This window comes from Notothenia rossii (assembly GCF_949606895.1).
Source record: "Notothenia rossii genome assembly, chromosome: 8".
Classification (NCBI taxonomy): domain Eukaryota; kingdom Metazoa; phylum Chordata; class Actinopteri; order Perciformes; family Nototheniidae; genus Notothenia; species Notothenia rossii.
The window spans coordinates 28,624,532-28,647,823 of record NC_136906.1 but is presented as its reverse complement, the minus strand read 5'-3'; the positions used below and the strand labels follow the sequence as shown (position 1 = coordinate 28,647,823).

The 23,292-nt window shown below is 43.1% G+C and overlaps 1 protein-coding gene across 3 annotated transcripts in view; it reads right to left on the bottom strand.

Annotated features, from left to right (window-relative positions):
• Window positions 1–10,121: 10,121 nt before the first annotated feature.
• grin2ca (glutamate receptor, ionotropic, N-methyl D-aspartate 2Ca) overlaps window positions 10,122–23,292 on the bottom strand; it is an 89,425-nt gene continuing 76,254 nt past the window's right edge. Inside the window, exons 7-10 of one of the 3 annotated variants that reach the window (XM_079643357.1) lie at window positions 17,074–17,227; window positions 16,373–16,498; window positions 15,159–15,388; window positions 10,122–10,160 (exon numbers count right to left, since the gene is read on the bottom strand). In XM_079643357.1, the coding sequence (XP_079499483.1) occupies window positions 10,137–10,160; window positions 15,159–15,388; window positions 16,373–16,498; window positions 17,074–17,227 (534 nt within the window). In that variant the 3' untranslated portion in view covers window positions 10,122–10,136. The other 2 variants (XM_079643358.1, XM_079643356.1) reach the window with 2 other exon arrangements.

The following is a 23,292-nucleotide window of genomic DNA, read 5'->3' as shown; positions in this document are numbered from 1 at the left end:
ACTCTGTCTGATGGACAGATGTGTTCATGACGACTTATATATTTACTTTTAACACTAGAACCGCCAGAGGTCGCTGTATACCTAAAACCGCCAACGGGTAAAATGTACCCGCTATAGATTTTCAAGGTATAATGTTATTTTATTTATCATACAGAACAGTGAGTTTTGATCACACAGAGATGAAACTTATACCAATAGAATCTGTGGACTCTCATCTTTTCATATGATATAGGTTGTGCAGATAGCATGAAGTTTAAAATATCGCTAAGAGTGCTGATTTAAACGCTTGGTGTTAGACTTGTGTTTTGTTTAGGTACAAATCTCTCTATCTCTCTCTATCGATATATCTGTAATGTTCTGTTCTATGAACATATAATTGTCTACATAAATAGACGACGCGGACTACTTCTCTCATTCCGAGTGTCCATCTTTATTCAACTGGCACGTAACCTGCACACATGAATTACGTCCTCAACGTGAGCTCAGTCATCCAAGATCTTGTATTCTCCAAGATGTTACACTATCTATAACTATCTATCTGTCTATTTATCTCTCTATCCATCTATCAATCTATCTATCTATCTATCTATCTCTCTCTCTCTCTCTCTCTCTCTCTATAAGGAACCGCAGTAGACAAAAGGCGTTGCTATAGCAACACGTCATGTTTACGCTGCATTTTCTATGAGGTAAATATTACCCGCTGGCGGATATAGGTATAAATGGCATTTTTTTTGGCGATTTTTTCAATCTCACTTCATATTGACACTTGTTAACAACAGAGGGTGCTACATAACACACTTTCAGGAAAAGTCACGGACTGGGAGACTTTAATATCTTATGGAAAAAAAGTTACATACAATCAAAAAACAGCTGCGGGTAAAATTTACCTGTTGGCGGTTCTAGTGTTAATTCATTCACAGTGCGGTATAATGAGACAATGACAGGCTACAGATGCGGACATATACACACATATATTTATATACATATACAATTTCAGAATCAAACAAGTACAGATGTGGCACTTCATTTCAGACTCCAGCTTACAGCTTCCTGCCTACGACCTGCCAAAGACCAGTATAGAGGAATGTTAAGCCCTCCCACTATTTTCCAAGAGGGCGTTGCCAGATTTTCAATTTCAGGTTTTAACCAGGAGATGGCGCTTCATTCACAAATACAGAAAGACAAGTTTCATGGACTTTCAGTTGTGTTTTGAAGAGCATTTGAACACATCAATATTTTAGATCAACTAAAGTATATCTAATCTTGTAATTCAATAATATATAGTCTTTATATATTAAATAATCATAATTATAATGTAAATGTTTACATTACACTTCTTTATTTGTTATGCTCATACTTTAACCTTTACAGATGTAGCACTTCATTTCAGACTCCAGCTTCCTGCCTACGACCTGCCAAAGACCAGTATAGAGGAATGTTAAGCCCTCCTACTATTTTCCAAGAGGGCGTTGCCAGATTTTCAATTTCAGGTTTATACCAGGAGATGGCGCTTCATTCACAAATACAGAAAGACAAGTTTCATGGACTTTCAGTTGTGTTTTGAAGAGCATTTGAACAAATCAATATTTTTGATCAACTAAAGTATATCTAATCTTGTAATTCAATAATATAGTCTTTATATATTAAATAATCATAATTATAATGTAAATGTTTACATTACACTTCTTTCTTCTTTATTTGTTATGTTCATACTTTAACCTTTACAATCGTTTGCTTTAATATGCAGTATATTTTTTGTATATTTTTGTGTTTGCTTCCTCCTGCTCCCTTTCGGACACATACTGTATGATTTATTATTATTATTAATAGGAAGATATTATTAAGATAAGATAAGATGTTACTTTATTGATTGAACATTTTAGTTTAGAATGTGCTGTCCCACGGTAATTCAGAAGGCTCACAGGTCACATTCCGACCATTATTTAAAACAATAGGTGTTTCCACACCGTCTACAGTTTGATTTGTATAGAGGGAGATCTGTCAGTTTTCGAATTACCCATTTGCTTTCGGGGATCCCTATTTTTCAGAGCACATCCTGCTACTAAATATGTCACACGCACGCTCTGTTGACTGGCGCAGCAGCGCGGATGCGATCAATTGCTATAAAAACACTCTTCTACTAATACAGACGGTGTCACTATGCCGGCGGATGTGGCCGCTGTTGAAGCCTCTTCAGGCTCCGCATCGACAGGCCTCTCCCTCGGTGTGGAGCTGTAAAGCTCGACCCTAACGCCGCTTACAGCCGGCCAACTAAAAGTTGTTTTCCGTTCACGTTGTCATTTTTAGACTCCTTCGCTTCTTTGCTTGTGAATCCAAAAGCTGTGACGCTTTGCTGTTTTCGTTTTGTCATATTTTTTATTACAAAGCCAGAGTTACAAAAATATCAATATGAACATTTCAAATACCACGCCGGCATCACCGCCATAACCATAGCAACGTAAGTAAGAATGCAGCGCCGCCACGTACAGATGGCAACACCCAGACATATTCACAAATATAAAACAAATATTCAGAATTTACTCTCTCATAATAACGTAACACAATCAATGACTGGATATATGGCAGAGTCTAGTGGCAGAGTGTGAAGCTTGGAAGCAGCAGGCGGCAGCTTCAGAATCAAAATTCCTTTATTAGTCCCACGGAGGGGACATTTGCGTAGTTACAGCAGGATACAGAGCCACAGACAGCTTAATGTTACATATGTTAAATATGTGACATGCATTTTTTTTAAAGTACTAAGTTATGATATAATTAGAAAAACATATATAATACAAAATAAAAATGTACATTCCTGTAACAGTTGTTAGGATTTAGCAGCCAGGTATATATTACACAGTTAAAACGGCATTTATATATTGCACATATTGACTTCCAAGCAGTCTATGGTAAAACCAAAAGACCAGAACCCAGATGCAATGCGACAAAGTGGTGATTAAGTTCTACGTCCGTCTGTGGGAGTGCTGTGGATGTGGTTGTTCCCGTCTTTGAAGCTGTGGGTGTGGACCTGGCTCAGAGCGGTGTAGGTGTGTTCAGTGAGTTATGTGTGTTCTCCATGTGTCGCTCCAATGTTGGCTGCTTGGGAGCTGTATAATGTGTGTGTTTTGGTGACGGCCTTGTGTGTTTTCGGTTCAAACGGTAGTTTGATTTTATGTGGGGGGGTGTTACGTGCCGTGTTGTGTTTGTGTGTGTTTCTCACCCCCTCTCCCCCCGATTGTCTCTGGCCCAATCCCAAACCACGACCTACACCCTACCCCTACACACTACCCCTCCGTTTGCGCGTTCACACGGAGGGTCCGCCACATTAAGCGCTGTTCCAAACCAACGAGTGTGGAGCGGTGTGGAGGGGGAGTGGGCTATCAAGCTCTCAAACAGCGAGTCTTCATCGGTGCTGACCGTTCTCAACGCTGTGTGTGTCCGTCAGGAAAAACGCTGTTTACAAGTAGTTCCAGCAAACATCCGCTTATAAATTGCGATGTTAACAACCTCATTTCTCTGCTTCCATCTCTCAGGCAAAAAGCACTTTCTTTCAAGATAAGATCCAATCTTCCTATTCCAATCCCAAAAAACTATTTTCTATCTTCTCCACCCTCTTGGACCCCCCCAAAGCTCCTCCCCCCTCCTCCCTTCTGTCAAGCGACTTTGTTAACCATTTTGAAAAAAAGGTTGATGATATTCGCTCTTCTTTTTCTGACTCACCTTTACTCACCGCTGGGTCACCAGACCCTCCCTTCACCCACACACTGACCTCCTTCACCTCTGGGTCACCAGACCCTCCCTTCACCCACACACTGACCTCCTTCTCCCCTCTCTCTCCAAGTGAGGTTCTTACCCTCGTTACCTCTGCCCGTCCTACCACCTGTTCTCTGGACCCTATCCCCTCAAACCTCCTTCAGACTATCGCTCCTGATATTCTACCATTTCTCACCCATTTCATCAACACTTCTCTAACTTCTGGTCACTTTCCAAACAGTCTCAAGGAGGCAAGAGTAAACCCTCTCCTAAAGAAACCCACTCTCAACCCGTCTGATGTTATTAACTACAGACCCGTCTCTCTCCTCCCGTTCCTGTCTAAAACACTTGAACGCGCTGTCTTTAAACAACTCTCCTCTTATCTCCATCAGAACAACCTTCTGGATCCGCACCAGTCTGGTTTCAAGGCAGGTCACTCAACAGAAACTGCTCTCCTTGCTGTCTCTGACAAACTGCACACTGCTAAAGCAGCCTCCCTCTCCTCTGTCATCATCCTTCTGGACCTGTCTGCTGCATTCGACACGGTGAACCATCGGATCCTCCTTCGCACTGTCCAAGAACTTGGAGTTTCAGGCACTGCACTTTCCCTCCTCACCTCATACCTCAACGACCGCACCTACAGGGTTACTTGGAGAGGGTCCGAGTCCGATCCTTGTCAATTAACTACAGGGGTCCCTCAGGGCTCGGTTCTTGGTCCCCTCCTCTTCTCCCTGTACACAAACTCGCTCGGGTCTGTCATTAGCCCGCATGGTTTTTCATACCACTGCTACGCTGACGACACCCAACTAATTCTGTCCTTTCCCCGCTCAGAGACCCAGGTCGTCGCACGCATCTCTGCTTGCCTAGCAGACATCTCTCGGTGGATGTCTGCTCATCACCTCAAGCTCAACCTTGACAAGACTGAACTGCTCTTCCTTCCGGGAAAAGATTGTCCCACTCTTGACCTAACAATCAACATCGGCACCTCTGTTTTTTCCCCCGACTCAGACTGCAAGGAATCTGGGTGTGGTCCTAGATAACAAACTGTCCTTCACTGCAAACATCGCTGCTACAACCCGCTGCTGCAGATACACGCTTTACAACATCAGGAGGATACGTCCCCAGCTGACCCAGACATCAGCGCAGATTCTGGTCCAGGCTCTCGTCATCTCACGCCTAGACTACTGCAACTCCCTCCTGGCTGGTCTACCTGCATGTGCCATCCGACCTCTGCAGCTCATCCAGAATGCAGCGGCTCGTCTGGTCTTCAACCTTCCCAAATTCTCCCACACCACACCGCTCCTCCGCTCCCTTCACTGGCTTCCAGTAACTGCTAGAATCCACTTCAAGACACTGGTACTTGCGTACCATGCTGCGAATGGATCTGGCCCTTCCTACATCCAGGACATGGTTAAACCGTACACCCCAGCACGTGCACTCCGCTCTGCATCAGCCAAACAGCTCGCTGCACCCGCACTGCGAGGGGGACCCAAGTTCCCGTCAGCAAAAACACGTGGGTTTGCTATCCTGGCTCCAAAATGGTGGAATGAGCTCCCCATTGAAATCAGGACAGCAGATAGCTTACACATCTTCCGACGCAAACTGAAAACTCATCTCTTTAGACTCCACTTCGAGCGATAGAATTACTAACAAAGCACTTATATACTAATAAAGGGCTGGCTTTCTAAATGCCAGTTGAGTAGCACTTGAAATGTTTGGCTCTATGAAACCTGATGTACTTATATGATTCTGTTTTCTTAAAGGTTGTATCTTCCTGGTCGAATGCACTTATTGTAAGTCGCTTTGGATAAAAGCGTCAGCTAAATGCAATGTAATGTAATGTAATGATAACCTCATATCTTTTTAACTTAGGATCGTATACCTGTGTTTAGTCTAGAAAAAGGTAAATGTGTGCATTTTATTATAAAGTTGTGTATATTTACTGACTGTTGCAAAAACTAATAAGCTTAAAAACATCAGGTTTAAAACTAAAAGAGCTTTACAAAAAAAAAACACAATTAAAGATGTTTGGAGTTTTATTTGAGTTATTAATTTTAATTTTTTGTCTAAGAGATGCTGATTTGAAACCGTTGTTACATACATTTACGGCATTTTCTGTTTCTGCCGGAGAGAGGGGAGTTTGTCCCAAAGCTTGCCGCTGTATTTACTCCCTCCATCTGACAGGACAACCCAGTCTTGCATCTAAACGTGTAATAACTACGTTGGTCCAAAACTTGGGACGTTGTATCTCAAAAACGCCTCTGAAATTGTAGGATCCCTAAAAAAAATGTCACCATTAATTTCCAATGGCTGGCGTCTATGTCACGTGATCTTCAAATGTCTCCCCACAGAAAGAAAAAAAACATGGCCGACCTTCCTTTTATTGTCGGTGGAAAATGCCTATTTTAAGGTTAGTTTGGCCATTAAAATGCGTTTTGATGTAATTTGATGCGAGAAATATGAGTTGCTATTTCAGATTATGTGTGCAGTGTGTGAAGGAATATTTCTGTCTTTACTTCTAGATATTTAACCTGTCTGCCTGTTGACGTTTATCACCAACCCTGACGTCTGTTATCTCCTTTAAGGAATGTGATGCTGCACTTAGTCTCAGTTTTATGACCAGTCAACTATCGGTCACAGAGCCTAAGAGTCAGATAAGTGATTCAGTGTCTCCAGGTGTTTACGTACCATCCCCCAATATGTGGATTAACTCTCTGTAAACTAGTTAAAATGTCTATCGAGAGAGGGGCTGGTCAGATTTAACATGGCAACCCACCAGGGCAGTCACAATCTCTGGCTGTGTGACTTCCATCCATCCATCCATCTTCTCCCGCTTATCCGTGGTCGGGTCGCGGAGGTAGCAGTTCCAGCAGAGAGCCCCAAACTTTATTTCCCCTGGCCACATCAACCAGCTCCGACTGGGGGATCCCAAGGCACTCCCAGGCCAGCGAAGAGATATAATCCCTCCACCTGGTCCTAGGTCTACCCCTTGGTCTCTTCCCAGCTGGACGTGCCTGGAACACCTCCCTAGGGAGGCGCCCAGGTGGCATCCTAACTAGGTGCCCGAACCACCTCAACTCACCTCAGCTGTGTGACTTGTGATGTGAATTTCTCCAGCCGATTCTTGTAAATAAACATTCAGTGTTTGACATCAAAGCTCCAACTCTCCTCGTGTCTCTCTGAGTCCTGACTCTCCATTGCTGCAGAAGTTTCCCTTACGCATGGATGTACATGAACTTTAGTTTGCTAGTTATTATGAAGATTACTTCAGGAAATTGTGTCCATACAACGTCTTCATTGTTACCAAGGTGGTTGCTAGGGACGCTGCTATCGATATTATTTCTGTTATGTTGTGTAATTGTTTAATGGTGTTATCTTTATTGCTACCCCCTTCCCTGTCAATTTATAGTGTTGGTCCACAGCGCAAACGTATTAGTTTAACAAAACACACATATTGATAGATGTCTTGTAATGCACTGTTGAGGAACCTGCGACCCAAGTTTTTCATTCATTGCATAACTACACCGTAGTTATGTATATGATATGTCAATAAACCTTAGAAAATCTTGAAAGGGATGTGCAAAATAGTCATTATATGCAGTCTTTAATTAATTATCAGTATAGAATAACGAGTAATGAATATACTTTATAGGGATTCTATTAATATCTAATAATAAAAATAATAAAATTCAATAACGTGCTTTAACCACCAGGTGTCCCTGTATATCAGCTGTGCACCGTTTTGGTGTAATTATAGCCTATCTACCAATTGGATGAAATATAAAAGTCAGCCAAATTAGTGTTGATACTGCAAGGAGACGTATTGTGTGAAAAGAAATGTAAGATGTTGTTTAATTGATGATATATTTATGATCCATGTCACGTATTCAGTTTTGGTGGCATTTCATACAGTTTGTCAAAAGGTCTGCTGATCAGGGCTCTATAAATAAATATCTATGGCAGATATGTAATATTTAATGCAGCCGAACCTTGTATTACAATGCCGTTATGTGATGACTTTCAAAGAGAAAAGCAAGCACACAATAAAGTATTATTTTTAAAAAATGTTTTCGGATTTCACATCGCATAAACACCATTTTCCCAACGTGCATTGCGGCTAAACCATCCAGTCACCAAGCTGAGGATCTTGCTTACCTCTGTTTCCGGTATTTGTTTATGACAGTGTGATGTGAGATGTGAGACTGGGTTGGAGAATTGCACAGGGGAAAATAACGTATCTATGCCACAATTTTAGATGCAGATTTTGTTAAACTAATATGTTTGCGCTGTGGACCAACACTATAAATTGACGGGGAAGGAGGTAACAAGATAACACCATTAAAGAGTTACACAACATAACAGAAATAATATCGATAGCAACGTCCCTAGCAACCACCTTGGTAACAATGAAAACGTTGTATGGACACAATTTCCTTAAGTAATCTTCGTAATAACTAGCAAACTAAAGATCATGTACATCCACTGCACACATAATCTGAAATAACAACTCATATTTCTCGCATCAAATGACATCAAAATGCATTATAATGGCCAAACTAACCTTAAAATAGGCATTTTCCACAGAGAATAAATTCTGCGGGGACAAATTTGAAGATCACATGACATAGACGCCAGCCATTGGAAATGAATGGTAAAAAAAAAGTAGGGATCCTACAATTTCAGAGGCGTTTTTGTAGAAATACTACGTACCAAGTTCTGGACCAACGTAGTTATTACACGTTTAGATGTGAGACTGGGTTGGACAGGAGGGAGCCTCGTTGAGCTGCGTGTGTCGCTCCACGGAGTTCACTCCGTCACAGAGGGGTAGTGTGTAGGGTGTGGTTTGGGATTGCGCGTCTCTCTCCTTCTCCTCTGTGCTGCATGTGTGCAGCATGTGTGGTGTAGTCTAGTGTCTCTGTGTGAGGCCTACTAGTTTAACCTGTATTTTGTTGATTGTTAGGAGATGTGCTCCAGTGTATCTTTGTGTATTGTTTTACTTTAGTCACTTTCTTTTAGGAGAAAGTTGTTCTTAGTTTACCTTAAAGTGGACCGATCATGCTATATTAGAAAAATATATTGTACCTCTACAAAACATGTCTGTGAATTTTTTTGCTCAAAATACCAAACAGTTCACCCATTGTAGCCATGCCTCATACTGCTCATACCCCTCTTTTGTTGCCCTGTTAGAGAAATGCGGATTTTGGGTCCTTAGCTTAAAAAAAAAAAAAAGGAGGCGGAGCTAATGCCTGATCAGAATTCTACCGGAGATAAAGTTAAATTCTGCTATGATAAAATGCCATCCTGTTCTAAACCACATCAAAGATTATTTCTGAAACAGTATGGAGCTCAAATGCTTTTTCTTTTGCGGGTTTATCACAAGGTGAGTTCCTTTTTTTATTTCCTGCTTTTTAAACACATGTGCTCTACATTACAGGTTAGCTCTGAGTGTTAGCGAGGCTTGGTAATGTAAACAAAGATGAAATTACGTCCAAAACATGTCAGGCATTGTTTCTGATAGCAACTTTCTGTGGGTCCGCTGCCGATTTGACTTCATATCGGCAGTACATCTGTATCCGCTCGTTGTACACCCGTTTTTAAAATATTTGGGTACGGAAGAAAAGAGAGAGGGTTTTATTTTCAGCTTGTCAAACGCACCGGGGACACATATTTATGTATAAAATACATCACAAAGTGCATTTTGCATAGGTCCCCTTTAAGGTGAGACACGGCAGGCAAAAACATATTTTTTCAAGTACTGGTCAATTTTGAGATTTTGTGCTATTTTGATTCTATAATATGTTTTCTTTCAGGCTTTTGGAAGGAAAACGTACCAAATACACATTTAAATGTTTATTTTACAATAGTTTGTCTATTTGCGTCTGTAGATTTCTCCTAAATTCACCAAAAGTTAGCATTCTAACGTAACATAAAGTACCGCGACCGCTGTGTTCACCATGTCAACAGAGATATTGTTGGAAAGCTGTGTCTCTCCTGCACAATCTCATCGGATCCAAATATGGTCATTTTCTTTGTATCAGCAACCAATCGTGAAAGTACAAAGGGGTCTTAAACCAAGAAACAAAATCTCATTGGCTGGTGTCAATTTCTTACAACGTGATTCGTTCAGATGCGTCACGTGGTGTGCTAAAACACTTTCTGGTTAGCTTTCCGCTAGAAATTGAAATCTCAAAATGGCAAAAGAACGGCGAAAAAAACGTTTACAGAGAAGACGACAACAATTGTCACTTGCACGAAGCAAGGTTATACAAAAAACAAATGATCCCGAACATGAAATACCTTCACGGAGTGCGTCGATGCGCAAGCTGTCATCCAAAGAACAGGAGGGTTTAGCTAGCGCCTCACTGCAATCTTTAAAGGTCGTTTTCTCAAACTGAGTTTTTTCTCCCACTCTGAAATGAAATTTCAACTTCAGAAGCACGTAGATACACCAAACCTTCCAGTTATATTCCTATCAATATTATGAAGGCCTTTACAGAAGGGTTTGTTCATATATCATTCATAGCCTGAATTATACAACATTGTATACCTAAAAACATGTTGAAAATTGATATTTTAGGGCTGTTGACAGTATTTTCTGATTTATGGAGTGATAAAAAGAGATATCCAATATCCCTTCTGTAAAAGCCTATACTAATATGACTACAAAATGAAACAAGAATTTTGAACCTGGCTTTATCCAAAGTTCAGATTTTGATTCCTGAAATGTGTTAAAATATGTGCATATTTAATGAGATAATGGATAATTTGCATATTTAAACATGCTATTTCAGAAAACTTGTAATACAAAGAACAATTGCCTTATTGTAAGTAATTAACTGGAGAAATTTCTAGCTGATACCTTTTAAGTTAACAAAATTACCCTATTCACCTGGGGTGTCTCGCCTTAAGTTTGCTTTGCAAATTGGCTGGTGAGCCCTCTTTTTATTTGATTAATTAAAAGACCATCTTGTGGCTTCACAAATCAGTTTCCTCTCCTTTTTTCTCTTGCCCGGTTATTTTATATTTTGTCACTTCCCTTTGCTACCCCTAGTCCAGGAGGGAACGTAACAGCGTACAAAAGCTTGGATGAACACCTTTCAAATACATTAATACAATGACAGCCACCACCTAAGAAATGTGGTCAGCCTCAACTCCCAAGTGCTTTGTGCTGGTTATCCTGCTGGCCTTTTGCTCTACTAATTTACACATTAAACTGTACAATTCAAAGACGAACAGTCAGACACTGTGTTCAAAGACATTCAAATATCCTTGTCTGCTGTAAGAAATGAACACTTGTTCTTTTGCTTTTGGCAGTGCTATATGCATTTAATTAGGTGTGAGGAGGCAATTGAGAGAGTGAAAATGCAATTGTGAAAATTGTACTTTTTCATTAACCTCTCAAGCCCCAAGCCTGTTTTTCAGGTTTTAGGCTCGAAAATGACATTCCCAGAACAAATTACCATATCTTCCCTTCTAAAAGGGTTAAATGAATAATATTTTTTCTGAAAGTAATGATAAACCTGTGAGTTGGATGTAGAAGAGTCAGAATCAATATAGATGTTTTTTATTTTAAAGAAAATTCAGATTGAACATGGTAAAAAACTGTAAATGATAGTGTCCGTCCAAAAAATATATGTTGTACTTATAGTGAAAACTAACCTTGGATGATGGGTTAGTAGACTAAAAGCTTTAGGAATCCAAAGTACAATATATAATAAATACCCTGTATCAAGATTGATGCAAAACAAGTGATATTTGACCTTTTTAGACAGATTTAGCAAAAAAAACCTCTTCTAGGGCCATTTGGGTGGATTTTTCTTATCTCTGGCTCCCCTTCTTTGATTTTGACATGTGACATCTCTTTCTGACCGTGAGAGCCAATAGAATCGAAGGGAAATCACCCCGCACACACTCATGTTAAAAAAAGAGGTTGCGTCTTCGCGCATTCAATCTTGCTACAGAGCGTAGGAATGGCCTGCTCTGATATTTGAAAACGGAATTGCAGTTTTATTGCTTATAGATTATCAGAACATTTCAATGGGGACACAGTCACATTGGATATTAACCTATGAATTAACTACAGCATCGTTTTTTATCGTTTTAAAGCAATTGAAGACCCGTTTTGACCAGACAAAACCAAGGTAAGCCATGTTAGCGTTGTAGGCTACCTAGCGCCACATGTTTTGATGTACGTTTTTGTTGATAACGTCGCAAGTTTGTATCTTTCAGTGTTGAGGTGGGCACCGTTAGATTCTGCGTCTTTACGATCATAAACGATGTGTTGGATGTGGAGCTAGGATAAGTAATAAGGGAGCTAGGAGTGATTTTCGGTGGAGTAATAGGTTAGCATTTTTCGCTCGGGGGCTAATTCAGAGGCTCACTGTTAGCATTGTGTGTTTTTTTTGAAAAAAAAAATGAAAAAGATCAGTTAAATGAGAGTTTCCCATTATATGGATATAAAATATTCATAGTTTATTCAATATTAAAGTTCCTTAGACGTTGTTTCCTGCAAATGACGCGATTTCGGCCCAGGAACCGGGTCCGTGGGGCTTAAGAGGTTCATTAACCTTATGCAAATATTTTCTCAGTACAGTAGCAGAGGGACAATTTGAGATAAGTTTGTGGATGAGAATAGGGGTAATATTGTCTAGACATCAACCCAACATCTTCTGCATTCTGAAATCAAACCTTAAGCAATCTCAGAGTTTTTTCTGAAGTCTGACTTTAATCTCAGATCTAGAAAAACATATCACTTTTGCTAGGATTTAATCCTCTCCAATAGATTGTGTTTATAGTGCAAAAAGGGATACAAACCTTGTACAACCCAATATACCCTACGACCTCCTAGGGCTGGGCGATATATCGAGTTTACAAGATACATCGTGGATTGCACTACATACGATGTCGTAAATGACCACATCGTGAACATCGAGTATTATGTTGTCAAATCAATTTCCCGCCGCGGCCAAAATGAGCTTTCCTTTCTCCCTCATAGACACAGTTCACACACGCAGGCACACACGCAGGCCCCGTCTAACTTGCACACAAACATTACACACATGCACAGTGACAGAGAGCAGGGCTCGACATTATAAATGGCCCGCTGGCTCGGAAGCACTATTTAGACACCCCGGGCCAGCATAACGTTCTTTCCACTTGCCCGCTCGGGCCACTAAAAATATTGCTTGAACATTTTTTAATTCTCCTGTGGTATATGTATTTTGACAAGCAATGTTGTGAAATTGTTTCGTTTATTAACGCTACAACATAGCGTTTCGTGAGGCGGTTGTCGTTGTTGGGTGAAAAGCAAACAGCTGTTTACTGCGGAGCCAGCGCGAGCAGGCTCCCGTTTGCCCGTGAGCGCCGGGCAAAAAACTATCTTCAAATAAAAGAAAGTCACCGGAGGAGTTAAAGGAGAGTGACAGGTAGCATGAGAAGAAGAGGGAGAGAAAGTTTCAGCCAGCTTGATCGATGGAGTTGTTTTCTAGTGGTGCAGTGACGCGTCCTAAAACCCTTTTATAATCTATCGATTAGATTTATGATTATAAAATTATAAAAGTAGGGTAGACATGTGGAGATTATCCGGCTGAACAAAACGTGCATTTATCAAACAGGTTTGTTTTCCACAGACCTTATTTCCAGCTATTTTCCAAAACCCTATGGAGAAATCCCATTGCTTTTTTGTCGAGGGAACCAGCAGCTTGCTTCCTGGTTTTAGGACGCGTCACTGCACCTCTCAATATGATGCCAATATAAACAAGGTCTTCTGTCGGCTCTGTACATCAATGCCGACCTATGGTGACAAGTAAGTGAAGAGTAGAAAATATAAAAGGTATTGGCTATAGGGAAATGTCCCAGCAGTTTAGGAGAATGAAGGTTCTAATCTAATCTAATACATAGCCATTACATGTCTAACTCCTGATAATGACAGGAAGACAGAAAGCGCATTATACTAATAATAATAATAATACTACTCATAATAATAGCAGACATTTTTGAACAATGACCACAATATCATTATTTTAATAAACCAAATATGAACAATTGAGGAAAATGAGGAAGAACTGATGATTCAAATGTTGTAGTACAAGTAGTAATGTAGTTAGTGCATAAATTACTATTGCAACAAGTGTGTTAATTGTCTTCATTATTAGTCGATTTTTTTAATGCAGACATATGTTGCAGGGACTACTAGAATCATCATACTGGCGTGACTGTTAACATCAAGGGGTTAAATAAAAAAAATGTATGTGTTTTAGAGGACATTTCAGAATATCGCGATATATATCGTATATCGCGATATAGTCAGTAAATATCGCGATATCATTTAGAGACCATATCGCCCAGCCCTACGACTTCCCGCTAAAATATTATGTAGTGTTACAACAACTTACTACTTACTCTGAAAAACGTAAACATTGCTAGTACTGTTCTTTTCAATGACAACATGAAACACTTTTGGCATACACCTTATTGTACTACACAGGACAGAGATGTGGTATAGTGGGCACAAATGGAGGGTCGAAGGAGGCTGGACAATGTCAGAGTTAATATGATATGTTACCCCATCACAAGGACTTATAAGTAAAGTGTCTCTCCGGTAGGGATGAGGTAATCATCTGTCTTAACACAGCACACTCTCCTTAGAGTCTCTATGCTAGTCCTCATCACTCCCCTCTCTGATACAAGGTCATTCTCTGTGGCTTCATCTTGTACTTCATTTACATTTACTTAACCTGAAGGGTGCTGCACAGCTGGACAAACAGCAGTACAGCCCTGCATCCCCTCCATGCTGCTATGCAGAATACTGTTAAAAAATCGATGGAATCACTGTCAAAATGGCTCTATTTCTTTGTCTGCAAAGCGATGTTAATGTATAATGAGAAGAGAATGACTGCCAGAATCGTAATGAGCAATGGACAGCTTGCTCTTTTCCTCAAATGCCTCTTTATTCCCTTCAGTTGCCTGTGAGCAAAGTTTCTAGAAACCATTTCTCATGCTGGAGGTTTAACATGGATTTACTTGTCAATACTCTTATAAAACACATCCTCAGGCGAGACAAATATGCATAAGATAATACCAAATAATTGTAATAACCGTCTGCCCGGAAAATCCACTTGTGTAATACATTTCATTTTACAAAAAACCCCATACAAAGAACCCGGGGATGTAATTCAATTTCACCACTTACTCTACGAACCCTTTTATGTTTTCCAGGGAAAGGAAAAGTCATAGCCATGACATTGACACTTCTGGATTTTTGCCTTTCATAGCTGTATCTCACACTGTTTACACACCCACAATAGACCACTTTGTGTTTTTCCTAAGCTGTAGATCAAACACAACATCACGCCTGATAACACACACATACGCACAGCTCTGTCATTGGCAATGACAGAGCTCTGTACCTTTTTGTCACTGAGTCCGGAGACCGTGTCGATGTATTGCTCCTGGATCATGAAGGCTGCCAGGTTGGCTGTGTAGGAAGCCAGGAAGATGACAGCGAAGAAGGCCCAAACCAGGACCATGATCTTACTAGTGGTTCCCTTTGGATTCTCAATGGGGACCGAGTTGTTGAAAACGATTCCCCACAGCAGCCAAACAGACTTCCCAATAGTGAAGGTGGGACCTCCGGGATCTAAACAGGATGAAGTAGAGTAGACAGTATCAGTCTATACATGGTGAACAATGTTGGAGGAAATGCACTCGTCTATTTACAATGGTCAAGATCAGAATGGTCCCTATAATGTTTTTATACTTCCGCCTTTGTGTAAAACAAACTAAAAAAACTAAATTAGTTAAGGTTGGGGGCTACTGCGGTTGAACTAGCTCAGCCTGTAAGGACTTGTTTTAGAAACTTAAGGGTTGCCTGTTTGAAGTTGTGATCGGAAAATACATAGTGCTGTCTGGTAGCTGGAGAGGTGCCAGTTCACCTCCTGCCATTGAGCAAGGCATCAAAGTCTAGACTGCTCCCGGGCGCAGAAACAATAACAGCACCTTCTCTCTGACACCTCTCCATTAGTGTATGTCTATACTGTAGGTCCTGTTTGTCTTAATACAAAAACAGCTAAATAAAAACAGACGCAAAACATCCTAAAATACATAAAACGGAGGTGAGAAGCCATGGCATGAGTTTAGTCCCTATCCTAGCCTTTCTTTATCCATTATAAGAAGCTTTATAGACCACATGGCTTCGAAATGAAACCGCAGTCAATTTTTGCCGGGCATTGATCCAATATGTGGCCACTGTAAAGAGGCTTGGATTTCACATACTCTCCGAATTCCCTCAAAACCTTCAAGACTTTACTATCTGTGATCTTTATATGTGGAACTCCAGGGATGACGATATTGAAATTAATTAATTCAAGCACATACAAAAATAATTCCATATCGTCTGCAGTATGACAAAGGTGAATTCAAAAACAAACAATAGTGTGGCAAGAAGATACTCCATCTCATTATTGGTTCTGTTTCATGTGCATACAAATGGCAAATGTAATTTAGTTTGCAGAGGAAAAAAGAGACTCGGCACACTGATTGATTTGCAGCATAAAGGCTGTTTGTGCTGATCTGAATCTGTCAATCTGTTCAAGTTCAACAACAACAGAGAGGCAAGACTTACCTTTAGCAGTGACCAGGCTGCGGTTGTATCCAACTGGACTGCAGTATTCAAATATGAAGACTGTGATGGCCACAACAGTGAGACACATGACGAACATCATCACCCACACAGCTGGACTGTATGGTTCTTTAGGGGAAGAGGACATAGGACACAGTCAGACAGAAGAAAGAGTTCACAGAAACACTCCACCTTCAAAGCTCATATGTTGCAAACTGGCAAACAATGACAAATTATTATCATCAAACTATCATACATTTTGTCATATAGGAATTGCAAGCAGCTGAATTCCATCCCACCAATAAAAGTCCAATAACACTAATTAGTTAGTAATGCATATTGTATTCATGTTGTGAGGGTACATAATGTGACATTATTAATCTATCAGTTGAAAAACTGTAATGAGCCAAGAAGGCCAATTTTCATCTGTTGACCCTGGCCAGAAATGTAGATTACACTGCACCCTAATAATGTATTTTATTATATAAGGAATGTAAACAAATAAACATTAAACACAAAAACATACAAATACAGTTTAATATAAAAATAAATAACCAGTCATGAAAGATTTCAAAAATTAAACATGCATATTACTGATTATTACAATTATAAAGAGTAAGTTGAGTTAAACCGTGACTGTTTCAAGCAAAGAGATACATACCCACATATGTATTCATTACCACAGACAAGTAGGAGTCTCTCACCTAAAAAGGCAGATGGTGAGACAGTCCCATTACTTCGCGCCACCATCACACTGATCCCCGTCTCCACAAATGGCACTGAGAAGTCTATAATCTCTGAGCGCTCTTCGTTTATGGTCAACGAGCCAATGGCCATGTCGGCCCGCTTGTAGAACACCTGTCGTGGAGGAGAAGACAATGGAGATATTTCTTTAGGTGAGATGAGAGTGGCAAAACAGTGGATGTTTTTGTGGCATTACCATAAATTGGACCCAGTGTAACAGCATCGGACAATATACTTGTGACCTTTGAGACAAATCTCATCCATCAGTGAAGTCAAAACCCTCGGCCTCTGTCCCTGAGGGTGATGTACTGTCTGGTTCTTCCAGCAGCCACACTGGCACTACTCTATTGCCTATCCTAATGTTATCTTGCCTTTTTTCACCACTGGATTGTGTATGCATTAACCACCATCTAATCCCTCTCTAATGCATTATAAAATAGTGGAGCATACAGTATAGCATAATGCCTATTACATAAGGCATGCTGACAAAACATTGGAAACAGGAAGTGGAATTAATCACTGCAGACTAAACGTACCTGGCGATCTGCAGGGTGCCAAACACTAACTTTTCGAAGTTGTTAAAAAAAAAATTAAAGCTTTATTACAGCATCCCAACAAAACCCTACATCCCCCAAAAAATTATTCAACATTTTCTCTCAAAAAAATTACTGTATGCAAGCGAATAAATACATCGACAGGTAGCGTAGTCTTGTGCCAGTTCTGGCTTTGACAGCGGTATTAAAATACCACTAAAGCTGCAACAATTTGTTAACAATTAGTACATTTTCATACAAAAATGTCAGAAAAATACTGCTTTCAGCCCCTTTATTATAAAGATTCCAGTTTTTCTCTTTTTGTAAGATAATAAAGTGAATATTTTCAAAAGAGAAACTAAGGGAACTTTGGGTTTTTAGCCTTTGCAGATTATTTACATGCACAAAAACAACACACTATGGGGAAGGGAAACCCCCGAAAAGTATAATAAGGCCCCTCTCAATTGACATTGACACCTTGAACTTTGAGGAACAGTGACAGACTTGTTTCACAATTTTCTTAGATTTAAAAAATAAAAAATAGATAAATAAATCATCGGAAATAATATAATTGATAGTTGCAGCGCTAAATATCACCTCAAAAGTGGTTGCCAACATAGAAGGAAACTATAGGTTACTTACGTAACCCCAGTTCTCAGAGTAACATGAAGTGCGATGTCTCACAATGGGATGCGCCTCATTGCGGAGCAAACAGAAGCATCAATCTCATTACGCCAATCCTGATTCGCTGGTGATCTTGACGTCAGCGTCAGGGAATCTACCCCCTATAAGTAGCTTGCGCTACGCCGCATGCATCATTCAAAAATAAGCACCTCTTCTCGCTTCACCATAGCAAGGAGGGCCGTCTGGTGAGACATCTCACTTCATGTTACTCTGAGAACTGGGGTTACGTAAGTAACCTATAGTTCTCATTCGTAACACTCAGTTCGATGTCTCACTATGGGATATTGTAGCTCCCGTATTGCCAGACGAGCTTATCTCGAAAATCACCAAACCCAACCAGAATTTAACAGTTAGAGCTCTAACTCAGCAGGGGGCCCAGCACTGCATGGGCCACACTGGGAGCAGAGACGTCTAATCTGTAAAAGCGGACAAAAGTGAGCGGCGAGGACCAGGTCGCTGCTGCACAAATGTCTTGGATTGAAACACCCTTGAACAAAGCCCAGGATGTAGCCAGACCACGAGTCGAATGAGCACGCAAACCCGAAGGTGCCTGCAGACCCTGACTCGTGTAAGCCAAAGCAATTGCCTCCACAATCCAGTGAGAGAGCCGTTGCTTAGTAACAGGCTTGCCCTTCTGAGGGTTAGCCCAGAACACAAAGAGTTGGTCATTATGACGAAACTCTTTTGATCTGTCCATATAAGTGCGTAAAGCACGGACTGGACATAGCAAATTCGGCTGCTGTTCCCCGGAGGGACACAGCGGCGGAGGAAATGCCTCAATGTCAATGGGGGTACATGAACCAACCACCTTAGGTATAAAGGCAGGGTTGGGCTTCAGCAACACTCTCGTTAACCCTCGGGCGAACTGAGTGCATGAAGGATTTACAGATAGCGCATGAATGTCACTGACTCGCTTGGCGGATGCCAGGCCCAGTAACAGCACTGTCTTGAGTGACAGGTGCTTCATGTCAGCTTCTTCCAGGGGTTCAAATGGGGCTCGAGTGAGCCAATCTAAAACCACTGTCAAGTCCCATAAGGGCACCAGTGACCTGGAAACAGGGAGGAGCCTGCAAGCCCCTTTCATAAAACGGCAGACCAAGGGATGTTGGCTAGCCGTCTTTCCCTCAAAACCCACATGGCATGCAGCAATAGCAGCCAGGTACACTTTGATCGTAGAGAAAGCTCTGTGTTTATCAATCAAGTCCTGTAGAAATGATAGAATCACCCCGACAGGACATTGAAAAGAGATGTGTCCCTTTTGAAGGCACCAGTCCTCAAACACCCTCCACTTACAGTCATAAAGAGACCTAGTGGAGGAAGCTCTCGCACTCTGAATAGTGTTTATCACCTTCTGCGGGAGACCCACTGTATTCAGATTATACCACTCACGGGCCAGGCCCATAGGGGCCATGCACTCCGGGTTTGGGTGAAAGATCGTCCCCCCCGCCTGAGACAGTATGTCTCTGCGTAGGGGGAGCTGCCACGGCTGACCGCACAGCAGTTGATATATCTCCGCCAGCCAGTACATTGCAGGCCAGTGCGGAGCTATCAGGATCATTGTGTGTCGCCGTTCCCTCACTCTGGCCAGAGTTGGAGGTATCAGCGCCAGGGGTGGAAACGCGTACAGGAGGACCGGAGGCCAAATGTGCGCGAGCGCGTCCACGCCTAATGGTGCGTTTTGATCGCGCATTGAAAAGAAAAGCTGACAGTGAGCATTTTCTTTTGATGCGAACCGATCTACCGCGGCTCGGCCGTAACGCACCTACAGCTGGCTCACAACCATTGGATGTAGAGTCCAGTCTGCATATAGTGGTACGCCTCTGGACAGCAGGTCTGCCCCGAGGTTCATCACACCCGGTACGTGCGTCGCTCTCCGAGAGAGGAGACGGCCGCAGCTCCACAAGATCAGTTTGCGTGCCAGCATGTGTAACTGGAGAGAGCGCAAACCCCCTTGTCGGTTTATATACGATATTGTGGTCGTATTGTCCGTCCTCACGAGGACATGGTGTCCTCTGAGAAAAGGCAGAAAGCGTTTTAGGGTGAGGAACACCGCTAAAAGCTCCAGGTAATTTATGTGTGACCGCTGGAGGTCTCTGCTCCAGAGACCCCTCACCGGACGACCTTCGTAAATACCTCCCCAGCCTGTCAGACATGCGTCTGTGGTGACCACCTTCCGTGAAAGGACAGCACCCATAGGCACGCCCCGTACCAGAAAAGTCGGGTGCAGCCAGTGGCGCAGTGTCATTACGCATTCCACAGTAACCATCACTCTCCGCGCCATGACGCGCGGGGTTTAGTTTTAGAGCGGCTACCCAGCACTGAAACTCCCTCATGTGTAACAGTCCCAGTCGTACGACCAGGATGGCTGACGCCATGAGCCCCAGTAACCGCAGGCATGATCTGAAGAGAACATGTTTGCGCAGCTGGAAATGAGCGAGGCAAGCTCTGAAAGCTTTCACTCTTTCCGCTGACAGGCGGGCTGTAGAGGGCACCGAGTTCAGGTGTAAACCCAGGAAGAGTACAGTCTGTGCCGGGCACAACATGCTCTTTTCTGTGTTTATTATGAAACCCAGGTTGAGCAGGTGCTTTACGAGGACATTTGTCTGCGTAATAGCCTCCTGTTCCGACTGTGCGAGAAGCAGCCAGTCGTCTAGGTAGGTTGCCAGGCGAATACCCTGTTGTCTTAACGGGGCTATCGCGGCTTCCGTACATCGTACAAACACTCTTGGACTGAGAGACAGACCGAAGGGAAGTGCTCTGTATTTGTAACAGCCCCCCTGAAATGCGAACCTCAGATATTTCCTGTGTGGGTAATATACTGGGATGTGGAAATACGCATCTTTCAGGTCGACTGATGTAAACCAGTCGTTTTGTCGCACGAGACGCAGCAGAGATGTGTGAGTGAGCATCCTGAATTTGTATCTTTTTAGATATTTGTTCAGAGCCCTCAAATCTAGTATTGGCCGAATTCCGTTCCCTCCCCGTTTGGGAATGAGGAAATACTTGGAATAAAAGCCGCTCTGACTCTGCTCGGCGGGTATTATAGATATAGCGTGAGAGAATCTCTCTCTCCAGAATATGGGCTGACTCTCCTCGGGCTTGTTAATACAGAACGCCCGAGAAGCGAGGGGGGGTGACAGCGAATTGCAGTCTGTAGCCCCGTGTTACTGTCTTTAAAACCCAAGCAGAGGTTGTGAGCATCTCCCACTGTTTGCTCCTTAGAGCCAGCGGAGATGTCACGTCTCTTACCCTCTGAGTCTCTATTTGTTGTGTTATGGGGCCCTCTAGTGTCTGAACACGATGGTACCCCATTTCGACAATCCCCACCGAGACTGTGCATGCGCGTGACGGTGGTGCCTTCACAACCCCAGCCGGCACTGCGCATGAGCGTGACGGTAGCGGCTCCATAACCCCAGTCGTCACTGTGCATGCGCATGGCGGTGGTGCCTTCACAGACCCGTCTATTATCCGCCTTTTGAGAGAGGCCGTAGCTGCTCTCAAAAGAGGGACAGGCGACAGACTGTTTATTGTTTTTATTGGCTTTCTTTTCTTTTTTTTTGGACTGCGCCCTCGGCTTGAAGCCTGGATGCGACAGTGAAAAATTGTTTATTTGAAAACAACAACAATTGTGACATGTGTTTTTGTGACTTAGGCAGATAGCAGAATTCGCTGTCTCTGGTATTAAGTCTGTTTCCCTTCTGGCGCGAACTTGAGGATGGCGTTGCGGCATCACTCGAGGCGTCGGGAAGATGAAGGCCTGGTGGCACCCCGAAAACACATCTGGAGCTGGGGAACAGGGAACTTCCAGCTCTGTCACCGAGGAGAGGAGAGGAGGCTGTCAGGCCGCCCTCTTCTTCTTCCTCGACTGGTGACCGAAAATCTGAGTCGGCTGTGCCTGAACAGCAGCTGCCGAAACCGGAGATTTCCTCAGCCAGCTCGTCCTCGTCTCCTGCCTGGGCTGGGGACTCGGGGCGGGCTGTGGCCTCTGTGGCCTCTGCTGCCTCGGTACCTTGAACCGGGCAGGACGTGAGGCAACTTGGGCGAAGGACTGCCGCGAGACCGTCGCAGGTAGCGGCTGGACCCTTCGGGGGAGACAGAGGTGGAGGGCCTTGTCTTCCTTCTTTTTCTACTCACATCTCCGCTGCGTCGAGACTAAAGCGGAGCCGAAAATACCCTCGGGAACGATAGGCATGTCAAGAACATCCTCCTTTTCCCGGCCTGGGAGGTTGGTCAGGTTGAGCCACCTGGCTCTCTCCTGTACCACCATTATGCCCATGACTTTGCCCGTGGCCTGGACTGCACAGCGCTGCACACGGAGGCAAATGTCCGTGATCGCTGCGATCTCGTCCCATACGGCCGGCCCAGGTTTGCTCGATAGGTCCTCGCAGAGCTCCGCCTGGTAGGCGTTCAGCAGTGAGGAGACATTGAGTGCCCTGGTGGACAACGCTGTGGCTTTATATGCCCGTTCCGTCATCGCTGACTGGAACCGCTCTGCCTTCACCGGTAGCGTGGGGTTCCTGCTTGGTGTCAGAGCCAGCCTCAGTTGGAGGTGGGCTGCCACCAGCGGTTCCATGGGCGGCATGCGGAGCAGGCCGAGCCTCTCTATACCGTCACAATCCAGGGAGGAGGCACCCCGGATTGGGGCCTTATTACTGAAGGGGCGGTCTCTCCACGAGACCAACACCTCGTCCAGCATCTCCGGGAAGACTGGAAGGAGCTGCCTCTTTGTCCTCGCTGCTTGGGGCAAAAACTACCCCTCGTAGCGAGACCTGGAGGTCTCCTTGGCCATTTCAGGCCATGGGATGTCCAGCCTGGACGCGGCACGTTGACACACGGCCTACAGGTCCATGCCCAGACAGGGCAAAGCTGGTGCACTATCGCCCGGGAGAGCAGCCATCGCTCCCGGCTTTGCAGCCTGAGCTGATGACACGAAGACATAATCGTCTTGCTCATCCGAGTCGG